General features: G+C 49.8%; 1 protein-coding gene across 2 annotated transcripts in view; it reads left to right on the plus strand.

The window, feature by feature from the left end:
* MELTF (melanotransferrin) overlaps positions 1 to 2,208 on the plus strand; it is a 28,216-nt gene extending 26,008 nt beyond the window's left edge. For both annotated transcript variants that reach the window (XM_008541907.2, XM_070582581.1), the window contains exon 16: positions 21 to 2,208. In XM_008541907.2, coding sequence (XP_008540129.2) covers positions 21 to 103 — 83 coding nt within the window. In that variant the 3' untranslated portion in view covers positions 104 to 2,208. The remainder of the gene's footprint in view (positions 1 to 20) is intronic.
* The last annotated feature ends 17,970 nt before the right edge of the window (positions 2,209 to 20,178 follow it).

The raw sequence follows: 20,178 nt of genomic DNA on the forward strand, positions 1-20,178 counted from the left end.
ACCTGTGTTTAATCCCTCAGCGGTCCCTGCCTCGGGGGTCTCCCTGCTCCTGCTGCTGCTCCTGCTGTCCCTCAGCACCGGCCTCCTCCGGCCCTCCCTCTGAAGCCGCTCTGGGCAAGCCTCGCCCTCCCTTGGAATGGAAACCTGTTCAGAAAGCCCTATAAATAAGGCCGTTCTCCTCGGTAAATGGTAAATCCGGTTATCACTGCTCAGAGGGGAATATGTGATGGGAGAGGAGCTGTGAGAAACCACAGAGCTCCTTGGAGCTGCCTTCCAACCCTGAAGCTGCCGTGATTGCTTCAAAGTGGAATAAAGACGAATGTTAAAGAAAAGTCTCCAGTTGGATGCGAGCAGGTCTCTCCTGCTGGAACCCAGCCTCTGCCTCCCAGGCACCACCTGTCCCTCTGTTACCTGAGGCTGTGTGCTGGCCAGCCTCCCAGTCGCGCCCCACCCACAGGCTGGCACGGCCCGCTTCCCTGCAAATCTGCAGGCTCCCACCACATGGATCCTCACCAGGCTTGACTTTGGAAAAGACCGTTACCAAGGAAACAGGCTGAGCCCGGGCTTCCCACACGGACCTCTCTGCTGGAGTTCGCCCTGCCAAGCCACCCAGGGGTGCCTGGTGAGATGACAGGGCCTGCCGGCCCCTCCCTGGCTGGTTCCCACTTCCCCCTCTGAAGAATAGACACTGCACCCAGCACCTCCCATTGGCCCCCGCTCCGTCTGTCCTCTAGGCTCCACGTTCCAGCCTCCCTCCCCAGGACACTGTCTCTGCCACCAAGGCGTCATCAGACGAAGCTACAACCAGGCCCTCCAAGGAGGCCTCCAAGGAGGCGAAGCTGCTGGACACATAGCCCTTTGTCCTTGTCTCCTGTGGCTTGGCATGGCCCAGACCCTTGGAGACCTGATTATGCTGGGCTGGGGATGGCAGGGAACCCAGGGCTGGACCATACACATGAAACCCTCAAGGGGGCCTCAGACAAAGGAAACACTGCTCAGCAAGAATTTTTACTAGGTTGGGGGCTTGATGCAGGGTTGGGGGTCTAAAATCCTGCCTGAACCCCTGTCTGCTGTAAGGAGGCCACAGAACTAGACATTCTCTGTGTGCCCTGCCTCGTGGGGGGTTCGGCCGTGCCAGGCTCTGTCCTGGGGTTGAGCCCCATCAGCAAGAGCCCCCACTCGTGAGTTCCCTCCTCTTGGGCTCCATCTCAGATCCCCCCCTTCTCCTACCCCAGGGTGAGGCCCACTGCCTCAGCTCCACCTCGACATGCAGCAGCAGCAACTGCCTCCAGACTGAAGGGCTCAGCCTCCGGATTTCCCAGGAGCTCCAGGCCCTGGAGTAGGAGGTGGCCCGGGCCTCTGAGGCAGCAGGAGGCCCTCTGAAGAGCTGGGAAGGGCGCGATGCCGTTCTCTGCGTCAGAGGAGCCACAGGCCTGGCTTAGGGACTGAGGGAGCTCCCTGCACTGACTGGGCCCTCAGGCCACTCGCTCCAGAGGAAGGGTCCCTCCCTCCCATGGCTGCAGGTCAGCGGAAAGTGCCTGGAGAAGGTCTTCTCTCTCCCCCATTATTGCCAGGGTTGTCTGAGGAGCCAGAAAAAGTTTCCAGAACTGCCAGCTCTTCCTCTAAATTTTGCTCCCTGAAAAAAAGTAAAAAAGAAAGGGAAGAAATGGGAGCAAGCCACCCTCGGCAGCAGCCTGGGAGCCGCGTGGGCCTGGAGCTATTTGCATCTCAGTCTGCGGGGGCCTCGGGGACACTGATGACAGGCCGGTGCTCGGTGCTTCGCCCCCACCTGTGGGCGTTGGGACGAATCCCTTCCATCTCTCAGCAGCGAAGGAGGCCCCTGGCAGCATGCTGGCTGCAGTCACACTGTCCTGAAGAGTCCTGGTGACCATGCCGGGGCAAGCCCCCAGCCCACTGTGAGGGGCCAGAAGGAGCCGGCCTCTGCTACCAGAAATGATTCTTTCTCTGACCTGATGATTGTTTGATTTTCTTTTTTAAGGGAGATTTGTGCAGTGAGAAGTGTATTTCTGGGTGACCCTGAGCCAGTGTGCTGCCCAAGGTGTGACACCTGCATTGTGAGCCTACTGAAGGTGTGACCTGCGTGAATGCTGTGTGACATTTGATTGTCAAGTGACAGCAGGGGGCCACCGCTGTCTTAGTGCTAATAAAAGATGTCGGTTTGTTTTTAAATAAAGCTAAACAACCCTGCGTCTTCTGAGGCTTGGATTCTGAGAGAAACTTTCTGCAGCTGATTGGTTTTTTCTTCTCAGGTGGTCAGAGGCCTCCATGCCCCAGGCCATTCCCCCGCCCACCCAGATGGCAGAGTCCACTCAGAGCCCTGTTCCCTGAGAGCAAGAGTCAGGGACAGTCTGGGCCTCCAGCCAGTGAGGCCCCCAACTCCCCTTTCCAACCTGGACTGGTTGTCTGGCCCCTGCAGGGCGTCGGCCATGCCATCACATCCCAGCTGCCTCCATCCCTTTGGCCTCTTGGGTGTCCATTCCTCTGAGGACCGGGTACAGAGGAGGATGCAAACTTCTCCACTGACCCCTGCCCTGTGTCTCCAAAATAAGCCACCCCCACATGTTTTTTTTGGCAAGTTGGCTGCTAACTCAACAGAGGAAGTAAGGGGAGGGTCAGATCTCAGACAGCTCTCACAGCGGGCGCTGTCTGGCGGTACTGAAGTGTGATGGACTGCGCTGCTCCAGGTCAGAGTCCTGCTCTCGCTCGGGAGTGGAAGTTCTCCATGCTCCCGTCTCCCAGGGCACCTGCCCTTCACTCTGCCCCCAGGCCACCCTCCCTCCCTCACTGCGGCCATCTCACAGAGCTGGTCTCGCCACTGCACACAGGCCGTCAATCACATCAACCACGCAGCCAGTCTGTGAGCCAAGCAGCCCCCCAAACTAGTTTAGGTGACATTTGTTTTAGATGATATTTGGCATTCGTTGAGCAAGTATTAATTGATACCTACTGTTAGTACCCCTAGACCTGGGCAAGAGGGACCCTCGTCCTGTGTTGGGTTTAGAACAGTGCTTTTCAAACCTCAATGTGGCACATGAATCCTCTGGAGATCTTGTCAGAACGCCGATTCCGATTCGGTGGGTCTGGAGCGAGGCTGAGCATCTGCTGTTCTAACCAGCTCCCAGGGGGTGCCCGTGCTGCTGGTCCGGGGACCACATTTTGAGAAGCAAGCCCTCAGAGGCCTCTACTGGAGCCCTCCTCTGCCCACACCCCACCCACAGCCAGAAGAGTCCTGGGGAAAAGGGATGTGTTCACCCAGAGCCCACAGCCACTCTTTTAGAACATGTTCCAGATACCCAGGATCCTGGAATTCTTATCCTAAACAGTCCTGAGCCGGCTTTCAGGGTTGGACAGCCCTCTTCAGGTCCTGCTTCCCAAGTGTGGTCGGAGGTGGCTGTTTGCAGGAGGTGCAGGAGGAGCTTGATGAACAGCCTTCAGGGTCCCTCAAAGTATGGGATGAGCCTGGATGGGAGGAGAAGGGGGTGCTATGAAGTGGGAACCTGTTCTCTCTGCACCTCGTTTTCCAGTCTGCCAAGTCTTCATAAAGGCTTATTTGTCAAAGCAGGAGGACAGGACACATTTTATTTAAGTTTTTGAGCTTGATTTGTAATTTAAATTTGCGGCCACATGGTAGGTGGGCTTCCATTGGTACTCTTGTCCTGGGCCCCACAAATGGTTATGTTGAGCCAGCTGTGTGCACAGCTGTCCAGCTATGACAGTGTTCTTCTCAGGCCTCTGGAAAGCACAAAGAAGTAAGTTTAAGGCCCACTACCCCTGCCCTTGGTCTCATTTGGAGAGGCCACTAAGCTGGTGTGATGGAAGCAGGGACAGAGAGAGGTGAGTGACACCCCAAAAAGGACATGCAGGTCGTCCTGGCCTGCACAGCACATCCCAGACCAGGCATCATCCCCAGCTTCAGACTCTTCCCCAGGGCTTTCTTTACATGAGGATAGATTCCTTAGAACCACATTCTTATAAAAGATTCATGCGATAGATATAAATGCTACAATTTTTTTAAAAGGTATCTTAATTTGGTAAAAAAACTAGATCCCTCACCTGGGATTCAGGAAACTTGAATTCTAGTTTCACTTTTGCTATTCACCTCGGGCAAATACTTTTTCCCATTCCAGTCTCAGTCCCAAAGCTATGAAGTGGAAACTTGGATGGTCCTCAGTGGTTTTTAGCTCCAACAGTTATTCTTAGACTCAGAAATCTCAGTCTTCGTGGGGTTATTGCTGGTCGGTGCTGAGCGCAGAGCGGCCAGCTCTTCTGTTGTTGCTGCCTTTCCCAGCTGCCTTTGGGTTGGCACTCACAGCCCAGAAGCTCTTTCACAGCCTGCGAGTCATCATACATCAGTAGTTCTCCAACTTGAGCATGCACCAGAATCACCTGGAGGGCTGGTTAAAACACACAGGGCTGGGCCCCACTCCCAGATTACCGATTCCACAGGGCTGGGGTTGGGGGGTGGGGGGGAGCGGCCTGAGAATTTGCATTTCTGGCAAATTCCCAAGTGATACTGATGCTGCTGATCAGGCCGCTCACTTTGAAGACCACTGTTAAAGACAGTGGGAGCTCCCACTCCATGAGAACATGACAGGTGCCTGCCCCAGCGGGGCCAAGGGCTCAGGTGGGAAGGGTGAGTGGTTAGGAGGTCTCTCATGGGGAAAGCTGGGCACAGCCTGGAAGAAGGGGCAGGCCTGTGACCACAGCCTCCGTGCTCTCCATGGGGAGAGGTGGGATGTGCAGGACGATGCTGAAGCACCAGCCCAGGTGTCTCAGCAAGGCAGCTGAGGGTCTGGGGCGGCTCCTGCCCGGCACATGGCCATCTCCTCCCTCTAGTCCTGTGCCCCTACACGCCCCACTGCTCATTTCAGAGTAGGGTTTTCAGGAAGGAGAGAGCTCAAAGATTAGCATGAGGACATTGTGCAGTCAGAATACCCCTCTTCCTCCTCCTAGCTTCTGATGTCTCCAGAAAGCTCCAACTTGGCAGCAAATCCACTTTATATTGTCTACTGTAGCCAACCTTTGGGACAGTGGGGGACAAAGAGAAGGGCCTGACGGCTTGCTGGGCAGGGCATTCTTAGCCAAAATCCCAAACCAGACTCTGCCTGTGGCCGTCCAATATCCTTCTCCCTTTCTGCCCCTCAAGCAGACCCCACTTTGGTTCAGGATGGCATTGTGCCCAGCTAAAAACAGTCACTATGGGGCACCAGGCAACCCAGTCCTGGCCAATGACACCTACATGCAAGTCATGGGGTATAGATTTTTGGAAGGCGTTTTAGAAGGAACACGCTGGGCTGGCACAGCCCTGCACCCTTCAGATGCCCAGAAAGCAGAGGTGACAGCGGGAAAGAGGAGCAGCCATCTTGCTACGTGAGGCAACGAACACACGGGAAAGGACCTGGTGAGCAGAGCAGAGCAAAAGATGGAAGCACCGGGGTTGAGCTTCCGCTGTGCCCAGGCCTGGACTGTTATAGTCTGATGCCCTGACAGCTAACCTGGTTTTCTATTGTTTCGGCTGAAAGGATTCCTAACTGATTCAAGTGGTAACAGTGGAAAGAGCACGAGATGGGCCCTTAGGACTCATCCTGGCTTTGTAACAGGCTGTGTGACTCAGGGAAAGTCATGGCTCCTCTCTGAGCCCGTTTCTTCATCTGTGGGGACGAACCAGCAGATCTCCTTCTGTGGCTCCGAATCAAGAACCAAGCTGGTCCCAACCAAAAGTTCCAGGGCTGGGAATAAGCAGGGGTTTCAGTAATGGGGCAGGAAGTCACCTTGGGCATGTGTGACGTCCTGGGGTTGGAGTCTTAACAGTGTTGAACCGAAGGGAGATCCTGAAGCACACAATTAGAGATGTCAGCAATCCATTTGTCTTCAGTCCCTTTGTCATAAACCTTTGAACATCCCAAAAGGGGTTCACATTTGTCCCTGGAAGAATCCTCGGGTAGCTCTGCAACCTGTGTCCCGGACCACAGCCCAAGTAGTGAGGCGAATGGCCAGTTAGAGGTCTCACTGCTCCTGGGAAGGACAGAGCCTGGCGCCACCTCAGGAGAGAGGCCTGAGACGCTTCTGATTGGTGTCAGCTGGGTCACGAGTCACCCTCTGTGATGTGTGGACTGGATTAGGCCTGGATCACATGTTAGACCCCTGGTTCTGGGCATGCAGAGCCATCCGCCCTAGAAGTACAAGGTTTGAGACTGGGGAAGAAGGGAAAATCAGGGTACTATGATTAAAGATTGGGAAATGGATACAGGCTGCCCAAAACCACACAGTCCTCCACCCGAGCCGGGCCCCAGCCCTGTCCTGGGACGGAGTCCTTAAGGCACCTGCGGTTCTGTGAGCTCTCTGAGGAGGAGCAAGGCTGGGGCACTGCTATCTCAGCAGGAGGAAGAATGCACCAAAAGCGCTTTTCAAAAGCCACCTCCTGGGTGGAGGCACTAACTGGTGACTGTGACAGCTGATTTCGAGATCAGGCTGGTGGGAGTCAGCTCAGAAACACTCACCTCCATGGAGACGACCTGGGAGCCTCAGTAAAGAAGGTCACTGGCCAGATCCCACCACTAAGACTCTGGAACTCCCCTGTCCGCTCCCTCCTTCCCTTCCCACCACGCTTGGAAGGCCTCCTCCAACCCCAGGCCCAGCTCTTGATGGAATCACTGTCCCCCAGTAAACCAACCTGTGACTTCGGAACGCCCCACAGGGGAAGAGAGGAAACCTTGCCTTTGAAAATGGTGAAAGAGTCAGGTTCACCTAGGTCTCTTCCCTTGGCAAAAAGCCACAGCTGTGCTGGGGGAAGAGGCAGATGAAAGTTACCCTCACTTTGTTTTATAAAAAATAGGCCTTGCCTGGCTAGGATATAGACTAAAGTCTGATAATGAGTGACTACCCCCGACAACACCCAAGTCCCCTGCCTTCCCCTCCCCCAAGGGCGTGAGAATTGTCTGTCACCCTCTGGTTATCTGACTGTTGGTAGGTTCCCCCGTACCAGCCGTGAGCCTGTAACTTCTGTGGTTCCACATACCCAGCCCGAGCACAGAGCCCGGCTTCTGAATAAAGAATGAATAAATGAGTGAGTCCATGAAGCTCCAAGCCCAGGCTTCCATCCCCGCAGGGATTCCCTCTGGCCCACCAGCAGGCTTTGGCCCGAGTTTCTTTAGCCTTTGCCTGGCCCGCTGGCCTCCCGGAAGGCAAAGCCAAGCCCCTCGCCCAGCTGCAGGCCATCCACAAGCCCCACCAGCCCCCGGCAAGACTGATTCATGGGGCTGAGTCGTCTCTTTGGATTTGAACTTAGAAATTTCACAGCTCGAGGGGGGCAAGGGCTCGTCCCCACCCCTCACCCAGAACTGCTGCATCCCTGAGCGTGTGTCTCTGCCGACCCGCCATGGCAGTACTCAGGATGGAGACCACTGGCCTCTCAGGAAGAGCCCCTGGAAAACAAGAATCTGCAACTGGAATGAGGCAGCAGGGTAAGCGCCACTGCTGTGGGAAGTTTGCTTTAAGATCAGCCTGCTAAAACGTGCCCTGAGACAGGAGGTGGACAGGTGGCCAAGACAGAGGTGTAATAATGTTCCCCCTCGAGTTTTTGTGATAGTCAAATCCTGGAGACGATCTAAATGCCCAGCAGAATTGGGTTGGATAAATGAAAGATGATGTGTTTTCATCTGCAGTGGAATAATGGACAGTCTGCAGCCATTAAATGCAGTCTAGAGCTATATTTACTCATGGGGAAAGATTTCCATGCCATATTGTTGAGTAAAAAGAGCAGGTTATGAAACAGTATATGATCCTATTATATCATAAAATCACACACGTACACACACGCACACGCACACAGAGCTGTCTGGAAATCTGTTCGCCAAACTGTTAACAGTAACTATCTCCAGTTGGTGGAATTTAAGGGTAATTTTTACTTTGTTCTTTAAACTCTATATTTTGAATCTTAAAGAATTCTAAATAACTCATCATTTTCATTTTGGAATGAATAAATAAAAAAGCAAACAAAAAGTAAAATAAAACCTTCCACTGTCCTGACCACAGTCCTGATGTCTCACGTCCTCTTGTCTCTTGCCAAGAAATTGAGTGGCCTCCACGAGGAGGCTGAGCAGGGCTGCGGAAGGAACCATGCTTGGAGCTGCTCAGTCCTGGATGTGGATGTGGCTCTACCATGAGCTGTGGGACCTTCGAGAAGCCACTTAACCCTTCAGAGCCGCCATTTCTTTCCAGAGTGTCTGCCCCATGTGCTGGTTGGGGGGTGTGAATAAGAGGTAGATCAAGTGCCCACATGGTCTTCTGGAAGGGATGGAGTGAGGCCCTCGCCAGCCCAGGCCAATCCAGGAGCTCAAACTCAAGGCCCCACAGACCAGAAGCCAGTGCCTGTGGTTCTGTCCACTCCAACTTCTGCAACTGCCTGTGATCCTGAGCCCATGACTTCCTGCCAGGCTGTGGGTAGACATGAGAAGAAGCAAGGGAAACCTATGAGGCCAAGGTCTTCCTAAAGGAAGGGACAAAAATCCAAGCTCAGTGAGGTCAGCTACAGGTGTCTAGCATCAGAACCCAGTGGCCAGGGAGCGCTGGGGAGAGGAAGGGAAGGGGGCCTGAGCCCAGGATCAAACAGGCTGCTTCAGGCAGGTGGGGACACCGAAAATCCCCTTCAGGCCCCTCCACTCCTCACCCCTCCCTTATTCACACTCTTGGCTCCAGGGTGCTCCCATCCCACTCAAACCCAGTCACTAGTTCACGGGCTCATGTAGGATGCTAGAGCTAGAAGGGACCTCAGTGAATCCGCCCATCCAGTTGGTTCATCCCACCCATCTTTCAGGAAACCAAGGCCCACAGGGGACAGGACTTTCTGCTGATGGGGACTTAGCTGTAGGCTCAAACTCAGTCTGGTTCCCAGCTCTGGGGTAACAGGACACAGTACGCAGTGCACATCCACCAGTGCATTCCCTTCCGCCAGTATCCCAACCCAGTTCACCACCTGGGAAAGTTTTAACAATTGGGCCACAACTGTGTGCCTGAGTCCTCATTGCCAGCTGGCCTTCGGGTGATCCGGCACCAAATCCTGTTTTGGAGTCTGTTCCTAGGACCTTTCCTGGCATGACCATCATAGGTTGGGTCCAGCAGAAAACACCCTCTGAGACAGAGATTCGTGTGCAAACTTATGGGAAGTGCTCTCAGGAACAGTGCCTGCAAGGGGGGGAAGGAATCATGGGGGAGAGAGAGGAGCTGAAATGCAATTTGGTAGCAAGGGAGACCTCAATTGATCGCACAGGGAACTCTGCTGTCCCTTCAGGGATATCCCGCCTGAGGCACGAGGGCCTGGCCTTTATACCCCTACCTTAACCTACTGGCAGATACGTTTGGGGGTGGGGGGAGGGCATGTGTGACCTTGAGCCGGGTGGCTCTCTTCAGCTGAAAGCAAATCCCAGAGAGAATTCCAGCTGGGACCCATCAACCACCAACCTCCCAGCAGGACGGTAATGAGAGCCTCAGTCCTGAAGAGGGCTCTCCCCGCAGCGGACCACGGCGTCCACAACAGAGAGGAGAAGCAACTTGCCTGAGATCACACAGTCAGTAAGTGATGGAGCTGAATTCCAATCCAGATGGCCAAAGCCCACATCTTAGTCCCAATAATCGTACGACTGTCTAACATGTAAAGGGTGTGCTTACTGTGCTGGGCAAGGTACTAGACACTATCTGTAAATGATGTCATTTACCTCTCAAAACAACCCTAGAAGTAGATATTAATATTATAGCCACATTTTACAGACGAAGAACCGGAGGTTTGAAAATGATAAGTAACTTGCCAAGGTCACTCAGCTAATAACCCAGGCAGTTTGACCCCAGAGCCACCCCATAATAAGGTCATACAGACAAATTGGACCCTTGTCTAGTACCTTATGGATAACGTGCCTTTTTTGAATGTCTTTTGGAGTAAGAGGCGAGCAGGGTGAACGCTGACATCTACCAGCTGCCCACTGGTCCGCAGACTGATTCCACCGAGGAGGCCGAGCCCGCCCGGGTCTGCGCTGCCCTGCAGGCTCCCTGCTCTAAGCCCTCAGAACGCCCCGTGCTCAGGGAGCAAGCCCAGCTGGAGGAGTCCAAGGCCGCACCCCTGCTCACAGCCCAAGTCTGCGCAGAGCAGCTGGTGCCAGCACCAACCAGGCAGCCTGGGGTTCCGCCCCACGATATCTGCAGAGCTCTCGTCCCTAGGACTTGGGGAGCCTGGGTTTACAGAGCTGTAAGCAGTGGCTCAGCCCTATTATCTCCATTGTCTTGCTCCACCAGGTCTCTTTGAGAGGGCTGCTGGTGAAAAATGATTGCACTACACATTGCAAAACACTGGTGCCGGTTGTGTTCTGCAGCGTCACCAGCCCCAACAGAAGTTGACCTTTGACAGCCAGTCACCCCACATTCCTCGGATATAGTGTGTTGTCTCCCTCTGGGAAGGGTGGGGTGCCCTCCATCAGTGGCAGTCTGTCCTGGGAACCCAGATCCTCATGCCCCAAAGCGGGCAGCTGCATGGGGAAGGCCGACATGGAGCAACAGACCTGAGGTCCCCTTGCCATGCTCTCACCAGGCTCTTTTGTGTCCCACTCAATGAAGGGTCTCCATCTGGGAAGGGCCTGCCTCCCCCACCAGCTCTCTAAAGGCAGAGACTGAGCCTGCCCTCTGCCCACTGAGTTGCCTGGAACATAGCTGGGACCCAATAAGGTGTTAGCCGAATGAGTGAATGCGTGAATGAATGAATGAGATAAGATGTTAGTTTTGCATTCTGAAAGTTGGACTGCTCCTGGGGGAGTTCCAGGAGTGCTGAGTGGCCTGGTCCTCCCTGGCAACTCCCAGACTGTGTCGCTGAGGGAGAAAGGGTTACTGTTGGCGTCAGGGCTGGCCAGTGTCTATCCGGTCCCGAGGCTGACCCTTCCCAACATATGCATTCGCTAGGATGTCGTAACAAAGTGCCACAGCCTGGGGGCTTAAACAGCAGAACTGTGTCCCCCAGTGCTGGAGGCTGGAAGTCGGCAGAGCTGGTTGCTGAGCTTGTAGATCAACCCAGTCTCCGCCGTATCTTCACATGGCCTTTTCCACGCGTGCGTGTCTCTGTGACCAATCTCCCCTTTTTTAAGGACACCAGTCATACTGGATCAGGGCCCACCCCAGTGACCTCATCTTAACTAATTCCGTCTGCAGCAACCCTGTGTCCAAACCAGGTCCCATTCTGAGGCACTGGTTGGGGGGGGGGGCGGTTAGGACTTGAACGTACGAATTTGGGGGACGCAGTTCAGCCCCTAGCAATTTGCTCTTGTTCCTTTGGTCAGGGTTGGGCATAGAACACCTCACAGTCTCCCTGCCTCACCCCTGCTGATGCTAACCTACGGAGACGGATGATGTTTGGGTGAGATGCTGACACAGAGAGATGGGACCATCTGGGCTGCACCCCCCTAGCCCACGATGTGCCCTGACCCTCCACTCGCCTCCCCTCAGTGAAGAGGCAAAGGAACAAGTACAGACGGGTCTGACCTGCAGGAAGACTGGCTCAGAGGACTTCTCTCTGGCCCCACGGCTTCGGCACACCTGGGAGAGAGAAGCAGCTGCTCTCAATGCAGGACTCTGTGCACCAGACTTAGTGCCACCGGGGTGGGCTCACTCCCAGCCCCAATTCCATCACCCTCCTTCCTTTCTCTGCTCCAAATCTTTGTCTCTTTCTCAACTCCAGCCATCCTAGGGTATCAGTTGCTGGTTCCTCGAACCCGGCTTCACCCATGGTGAGCTGGAAAGGGAGCAAATGGGCAGTGGCATTTTCCAAGGATGTTGCATTTCATATCGAATCACCAACATTCGCTGCTACTTCATCTTCTCCCTCCCAAACCCCCATAGGGGAAATATTAGTATTTCCCCCAGTCTATGGACAGGCAAGTGAGGCTATGAGGATCGAGGGACTTGCCAGGATTTGAACACAGGCACAGCCAGCCCCCGAGCATAGTGGTGGCAGGTCTGCACGGGGCCGCAATGGGAAGTGAATGGCTGCCTCAGCGCTGGCTGAGCTGGTTGCACTCAGCCTCCAGGACACCCCAACCAAAGTCCATGTGCAATTGCCCTTATCTCCTGGGCTCCAGATCTCCATAATCATCTCAAGGCCCTGGTCAGGCAGGCCCCCTGACCCACAGCAGAAGGCATGGGTCAGCGTTTGTCAGGGCACAGACTCATCTCTGATAACAGAATTGCTGGCCCTGCGGATGTTAAGGCAGGCTTGGGACTGAGCTGAGCTTTGAGAGGCAGGCATTCCGCAGCAAAGCTGTTCAGCTCACTGGCTGAAAGTCCCTTCCTCCTCTTGCAGAGGGTACCAAGAGCCGAGTCTGCCTGCAGATCCACTCTGCCATCAGCCCTCCTGGCTGAGGGGTCTTGCCCCACAGCAGCGAGTGGGTATGGCTAGGGAGGAGGGACGTGCAGGCTGACAAAGGCCACCTGCCTCAGTTACTAAGGCTCAGGGGATGTTTTAACTTCTTTCTTTCAGTAACAGACACCAGCCCTGTGTGAGTGCATGTGTGTGTAACCATTGTATGTGACAGATGTGTGTACATGAGTGTAAGCACATACAGCTATTTCCAGACCTTTCTTCTGGCAAAAAGACAGAGGAGCGGGCTCCTGCTCAGCAGAGGATGACAGGAAATGTCCTCACCCAGAGGTGTCTTAGGACTCCAAACTGTTGAAGCCCTTACTCTATTCTTCCCATTTCCATTTCCATCAGCAGCTGAAGAACTTTTTAAAAGCCGGGCCTCTTCCTCCCACTTCAACCTCAGGTTTCTTCTGAGGTCAAGAAGCAGCCCTAAGGGTTGAGTAGAGGTTGCATTGAAACACATCTCTTCTTCTTCTCCTCCTGCTCCTTCTCCCCAAAGCCCCCAGTACATGGTGGCATATTCTAGTTGTGAGTGCCTCTGGTTGTGCTATGTGGGACACCGCCTCAGCATGGCCTGATGAGAGGTGCCATGTCCGTGCCCAGGATCCGAACCGGCGAAATCCTGGGCCACCGAAGAGGAGCTCGCAAACTTAACCACTTGGCCACAGGGCCCGCCCCCATTTTAACCATTTTTAAGTGTACAGTTCTGTGGCAATAAGTACATTCACATTGTTCTGGAGCCCTCGCCACCCTCCATCTCCTGAACTTCCCCAGAAACTCTGTACTCAGTAAACATGAACTCCTCGTTTCACCTCCCCCCAGCCCCTGGCAACCACCATTTTACTTCCTGTCTCTGTGAATGTGACTCCTCTAGGTACCTCATATAAGTGGGATCATACAATATTTGACCTTTTGTGACAGACTTATTTCTTGGCATATTTACTTGGCATAGTGTCTTCAAGGTTCACTCGTACTGTCGTATATTGCAGAATTTGCTTCCATTTTAAGGCTGAATAATATTTCGTGGTATGTGCATACCACATTTTCCCATCCATTCATCTGTCAGAGGACACTTGGGTTGTTTCCATGTTTCAGCTATTGTGAATAATGCTGCTATAAACATGAATGTATGAATATCTCTTTGAGATCCTGCTTCCAATTCCTTTGTGCATATACCCAGAAATGGAATTGCTGGTTCATATGGTAATTCCATGTTTAATTTTTTCAGGAACCTCCATACTTTTTTCCACAATGATCACACCATTTTACATTCCCACCAGCATGGGGCCAGTCTGGTGGCGCAGCGGTTAAGTTCGCACGTTCCGCTTCTCGGCGGCCCGGGGTCGCTGGTTCAGATCCCAGGTGCGGACATGGCACCGCTTGGCAGCCATGCTGTGGTAGGCGCCCCACATATAAAGTAGAGGAAGATGGGCACGGATGTTAGCTCAGAGCCAGGCTTCCTCAGCAAAAAGAGGAGGACTGGCAGTAGTTAGCTGAGGGCTAATCTTCCTCAAAAAAAAACAAAAACAGAAAACAAAAATACATTCCCACCAGCAGTGCAGAAGAGTTCCAAATTGTCCATATCCTCACCAACACTTACGTTCTTTTTCCTTTTTGTAATAACTATCATAATGGGTGTGAACTGGTATCTATCTCATTGTGGTTTTGATTTGCATTTCCCTGATGATCAGTGATGTTGAGCATCTTTTCATAAGCTTACTGGCCATTTGGATAGCTTCTCTGGAGAAATGTCTATTTAAGTCCTTAGACAACTTTACATTTTTAAAGAACTCCTTTTATTTATTTTTAAAATTTATTTATATTTTTATTGTAGTAACATCAGTTTATAAGATTATATGAATTTCAGGTGTGCATTGTTGTATACTAGGATTTCTGTGTAGATTACATCATGTTCACTACCCAAAGACTGATTGCCATCCATCACCACACACATGTGCCTGATCACCCTTTTTGCCCTCCTCCCTCCCCTCTTCCTCTCTGGTAACCACCAGTCCAATCTGTTTCTATGTGTTTGTTTGTCATTTTTATCTTCTACTTAGGAGCGAGATCATTCAGTATTTGACTTTTTCCTTCTGACTTATTTCACTTATCATAACCCTCAAGGTCCATCCATGTTGTTACAAATGGCCGGATTTCATCATTTCATATGGCTGAGTGTATTCCATTGTGTATATATACCACATCCTCTTTTTGCTTTTGAGGAAGTTTAGCCCTGAGCTAACTACCACCAATCCTCCTCTTTTTGCTTAGGAACACTGGCCCTGAGCTAACATCCGTGCCCATCTTCCTCTACTTTTATATGTGGGACGCCTACCACAGCATGGCTTTGGCCAAGCGGTGCTATGTCCGCACCCCGGAACCGAACCACGAACCCCAGGCCGCTGAGAAGAGGAACGTGCGAACTTAACCGCTGTGCCACCAGGCCAACCTCAACCACATTTTCCTTATCCATTCATCCCTTGATGGGCACCTAGGTTGCTTCCAAGTCTTGGCTATTGTGAATAATGCTGTGATGAACATATGGGTGCATGTGTCTTTATGCATTCGTGTTTTCAAGTTCTTTGGAAAAATACCCAGCAGTGGAATAGCTGGATCATATGGTAGATCTATTCTTAATTTTTTGAGGAATCTCCATACTATTTTCCATAGTGGTTGCACCAAAACTCTTCTTCTTGATGCTCTGAAGGTTATCATTTGGGACTACTTCTCTCTGAGATTTCCTGTGGCCCATCCTGGGGCTGGACCTGCTCCCAACCCAGACATTCCTGTGGGAATAGGAGGTGAGGGGAGAGAAGGGACCACAAAGAAAAGTCTTGCCCACATTGGAATCTGGCCTAGAGAACATTGTTCTTGGGATTTAGCCTATTGCTTATGAAATCCAGAAGCTCGAGTTGAACTGGAACCAGTTTCTGGAGGGTCCAGCTCAGTACGTGTGGCTCCCCCAAGACAGAGAGATGCCAGTTTGGAGGGGACTTTCCCTGGGCTGGGAGGGCAGCTGACCCGGAGCCTGATGCTGGGAATGGGCGGTGCCATTCTCTGGAGCTGTCTTCGGGCCCCCAGTCGCTTGCAATTTTCCGGGGAGAACTGCTGTCCACAGGCCACATGACAGCCAGAGTAACATAGCATACACACAAACCTTTCTGCTGATAGGAAAGACTGCAATCAGGTTTGTATCTGGAAGGTACAGAGCTGAGTTTATCATCCACCTCCATTCAGAGTTTGTCACCATCAGCCCACAAGTCCCTTCTCCTGTTTTATTTATTTATTGTCCTTCTTTATCCCTGGGCTCAATTCCTGTCCCCACCCTTCCCCTACCCCACTACGGGCATCTGCTCTAATGTGTTTGATGTGTATCCTTGCATTCTCGTAAAGCATGCGTGTTTTCATGTGCCTATGTCTTTAACTAATGTACATTGTCCTGTGCTAATAAATCTCATTCTCCTTCTCACTTTATCTTTCACTTAACGCTAGGTTTTAAAAACCAATCCATATTCCATCATGTAGTTCTCATTCATAGAGGATTCCACCCTGTCTTTCACCTCTGGGAAACGGACAACCAAGTGCCTCCATCTCTTAACACACCTTCACTCTTAAGATTATTAACTGAGTCAATCAAATCATCTATATCTTTGCTTTCTTTTTAAACTATCTCTTCCTGAGGAGGTGGCTTCCTTAAAATCTCCAACTACAATTGTTGAGCTGTTTCTTCCTGCAGTTCCATCCATTGCTGCTTTGTATATTTTCAGGCTATTGTTAGATGCATATGTTTTTACCATTTTACCATGTATTATATCCCTCTTTGACAGTATGATGGTTTTTACCTTGTTATATTTTGTTAGATGTTAATATTGCTACTCTAACTTTCTTTGGTTTATATTTACCTGATATATCTTCTTTTCTGTTTCTTTTCAATTTTTCTCTACCATTTTGTTGCAAGTGTGTCCCTTGCAGTCTAGGTATTGTTGACGAAAATAATCCATAACCAATCTATAAGTGAAAATTTGGGTGAGTTTATTCTGAGCTTAAATCTGAGGATTATAACCCGGGAGAGTCTTTCCACAAAGGAACAGAGCACTCCCAAGAAGTGGGGGTATACAGGGTGGTTATATACCCTCAAAGAGTATGTTTCACATATGATTGAAATGTCCCTTTTACAATAGTCACGAGGCTGCTCTGTCAGCACAGTGATTGATGGAAACGGCAGATAGGTCTGCTGTCTCAGTGAATGCCGTGGGGTGGCAGGTGTGTTGCCTCGGGCTGGGCGGTCACAGACGAGCGCTGCAATCAGTTCCCAGCCTAAAGAAAGATGCTTAATCTTTAAGGAGATGCCAATGTTGGGAGGGGGAGAGAAGTTGCACCTTTATCTCAAGGGCCTTTTGCTCTTGCCATAGGGAATCTCTAAAGCAGGTATACAATGCATGCTCAATGGCCTCGGTCGGGCCCTTTTGGAAAGACAAGGTCAGGCCGAATTAGGTTTACACAAAATGGCTTCCTCATATACTCCAATATATCCTATTACTTGCCGTTTTTATTTGTCAGTATTGACACTAAGGGTTTCTGTCTAGATATCTACTGCCTTTATGTATATTATAATTAGTGATATTTTATTTATAATTATTGTTCATACTGTTATATTGACATATTTCTACCTGATTTTATATATTCTATTTACCACACATTTTATTGCTTTTTTTTTCCTTTCCTGCCTTCAATTAAATAGTCCAATTTTCTGCTAGTTTGAAAGTATTTTTTATAACCACGTAAAATACACATCTGGGGATGACTGAATAAATAAATGGGAGGAAAGGGACAAATCTTCCTTACGGAAGAATTTCATGTAATAAATGAAGAAGGAATGAGTGAAATAAAAAATCATCATTGGACTCCTGCAGATAAGATCCACAAATAAATGCTAAAATTAGTGAGCAAAACTCTAAGGAGAAGCAGGAAATTTGCATAGACTCAAAGTATTTCCTCTACAGTGTTGTTCCTGCTGCACTGGTTTTAACATATCTGGACAAATTCTTTGATACTCTTCCCTTTGGGGTAAGGAGTTTAACTGCTCTTCCGTTGTGGGTGGGCTGGAATCAGGGAATGGCTTCTCACAAACAGAACATGGAAAGGGAAAAATGGTAACTTCACAGTGGAGAGGCCTGGCGGACAGCACCGTAAGCAAATGAACAAGAGTAATGCTGCTTGTGATAAATCATGCTGTGATCAATGATCTCATGGTCGGTTGATACCAACGCCATGTGATGAGGAGGACGTTGCACCTCTGTGGTACTCTTCCCCCGGATCCATAACCCCATTCATGAGAAGCTGTCAGACAAACCCAAACTGAAAGATATTCTATGAAACACCTGAAGTATCCTTCAAAAGTCAAGGTCATGAAAAACAGAAAAGATTGTGATACACTCATAGATTGTAAGAATCTGAGTCATGATGACGGGATCCTGGAACAGAAAATGGGCCTTAGAGGAAAAACTGGTGAAATCTGAACAAAGTCTGCAGTTTAGTTAGTGTTAGACCGAGGTTAATTTCTTAGTTTTGGTAAATATACTACGGTTATGTAAGACGTTAACGTGAAGAAAAACTGTGATACCTCTACTATCTTTAAATTCTGCAAATCTGAAATTATTTCTGAATAAAAGTTTAAAAATACAGGGGTCAGTCTGGTGGTTTGAGATTAAGTTTGAGCTCTCTGCTTCAGCGGCCCAGGGTTCACAGGTTCAGATCCCAGGTGCAGACCTATGCACCACTTATCAAGCCAGGCTTTGGCAGGTGTCCCACATATAAAGTAGACGAAGATGGGCACAGATGTTAGCTCAGGGCCAATCTTCCTCAAAAAAAAAAATACAGCTATACATGAAAAGTTTAAAGAAATAATAAAGCAAGCACAGAGATGAGAAATAATAAAATAACAAGAGATTATCAGGAATGAACAGACAGATTGTAAAAAATTTTTTAATGAAAAACATAATTCTTAAAACAAAATACCAATTAGTCACAAAGAGAGAATTAGGGAATTGGGGTTAATAAACTACCAAAGGTGAAACACTGAGAGACAAATAGAGGGAAAACATAAAGGAAGCACAAATTAAGGGATATGAAGGTGTAGGGGTCTGAAATTGGCCACCCCAAGATATGTCTCTTTGGTATCAGGATTATTTGAGGCTGATTGCTTTTGATAAACTGGGACAGGGAAGGAGGCTCTGAGGAACGGAACTTGCCCTTTGTTAGGACACATTTACATTTGTAAGGTAAATCTCTATCTGTAAAAGGTGCCTCCCTCTGTACCAGGAAGAAGAAAGGAGACGACCTTCTCTCTAGAAACTCTCAATCAATGCCAAAGGCAAGGACTTAAATCTGCATTTTATTGTGCTAGTCTGGTAACCTCCTGTAACTGACTTCCCTCCCCCTCCCAACGTTGGCATTTCTTTAAGGATTAAGCATCTTTCCTTAGGCTAGAAACTGATTGCTGCGCTCACCTGTGACCGCCCAGCTCCAGACGATAGACTTGCCTCCTGCTGTGTCCATCAAGCGCTGTGCCGACAGGGCAATCTTGTGACTATTGTGGGAGGGACATTTCAATCATATGTGAAACATCCTGTTTGGGGGTATATAACCACTCTGTGCACCTCACTTCTTCGGTGCCCTTTCTTTCTTCAGGAAGAAAGGCCCCGGGCCATGGTTCCTCATAAATCTTTGTTTAATTTTCTCATGCTATTCTGTCTCATGTGAATTTAATTCCTTCTCCGGCCAGACGAACCCAGATTTGGGAAGAGGAAATGTCTTCCTCCCCTACAAAGGTTAAAATAAAAAACTCTAACGTAAATCGATGTATGCAATCAGATCCTCAAAAATGGAGAACAGAGAGAATGATGGAAAGAAAGTATTTAAAGAGACAATGGCTGTGAAATTTTTAGAACTAGTGAAAAACATATCAGACGTCTAAGAACAAAAACGTATACTTAGCTGGATAAATAAAAATAAATCCACACCCAGACACTGCTCACCAGAACCGAAGACAGACAAGAGAAAAAGAAGATCTTAAGGACATCCAAAGAGAAAGGAAAGATCACCTACAAAGAATCCACAAGTAGAAAGACAGTGGACTTTCGCACAACAACAGAAGTCAGAAGATCGTGAATGCAATCTTGCAAATGTTGATAGAACATAACTATCAGCCTAGCATTAGGAACCCTGTGAAATTGTCTTCCAAGATTGAGGATGGTAAAAATTGAGAGTTTACCATCAAGAAAGCTGCACTATAGGAAGGAAACTCATCTCAGAAGAGCAGTCTAAGATTTAAGATAAAAAGGGAAGACTAAGTGGAAATAATGTATATAAACCAAACAAACGTTGTCTTTAAAAATAATAATACAGTGATGCACCACACAATGAAGTTTCAGTCAGTGACCAACCACCTATATGATGGCGGTCCCATAAGATTAGTACCATACAGCCTAGGTGTGTAGGAGGCTATACGATCTAGATTTGTGTAAGTACACTCTGTGATGTTCGCACAAGGATGAAATCGTCTAATGAAGCATTTCTCAGAACGTGTCATTAAGTGATGCTTGACTGTGGTAATTTTTATAGGTATTATCAAGCTGTGCTCCTCAGAGGTTGTACCAGTTTACTTAGCCACCAGCAACGTAAGAAAATACCCATGTCCCATCTCTCTGATAATCTATTATCAGACTTCATGATTTTTACTAAACGTATAGGTAAAAATGGTG

This window comes from Equus przewalskii, chromosome 18 (assembly GCF_037783145.1).
Source record: "Equus przewalskii isolate Varuska chromosome 18, EquPr2, whole genome shotgun sequence".
NCBI lineage: Eukaryota > Metazoa > Chordata > Mammalia > Perissodactyla > Equidae > Equus > Equus przewalskii.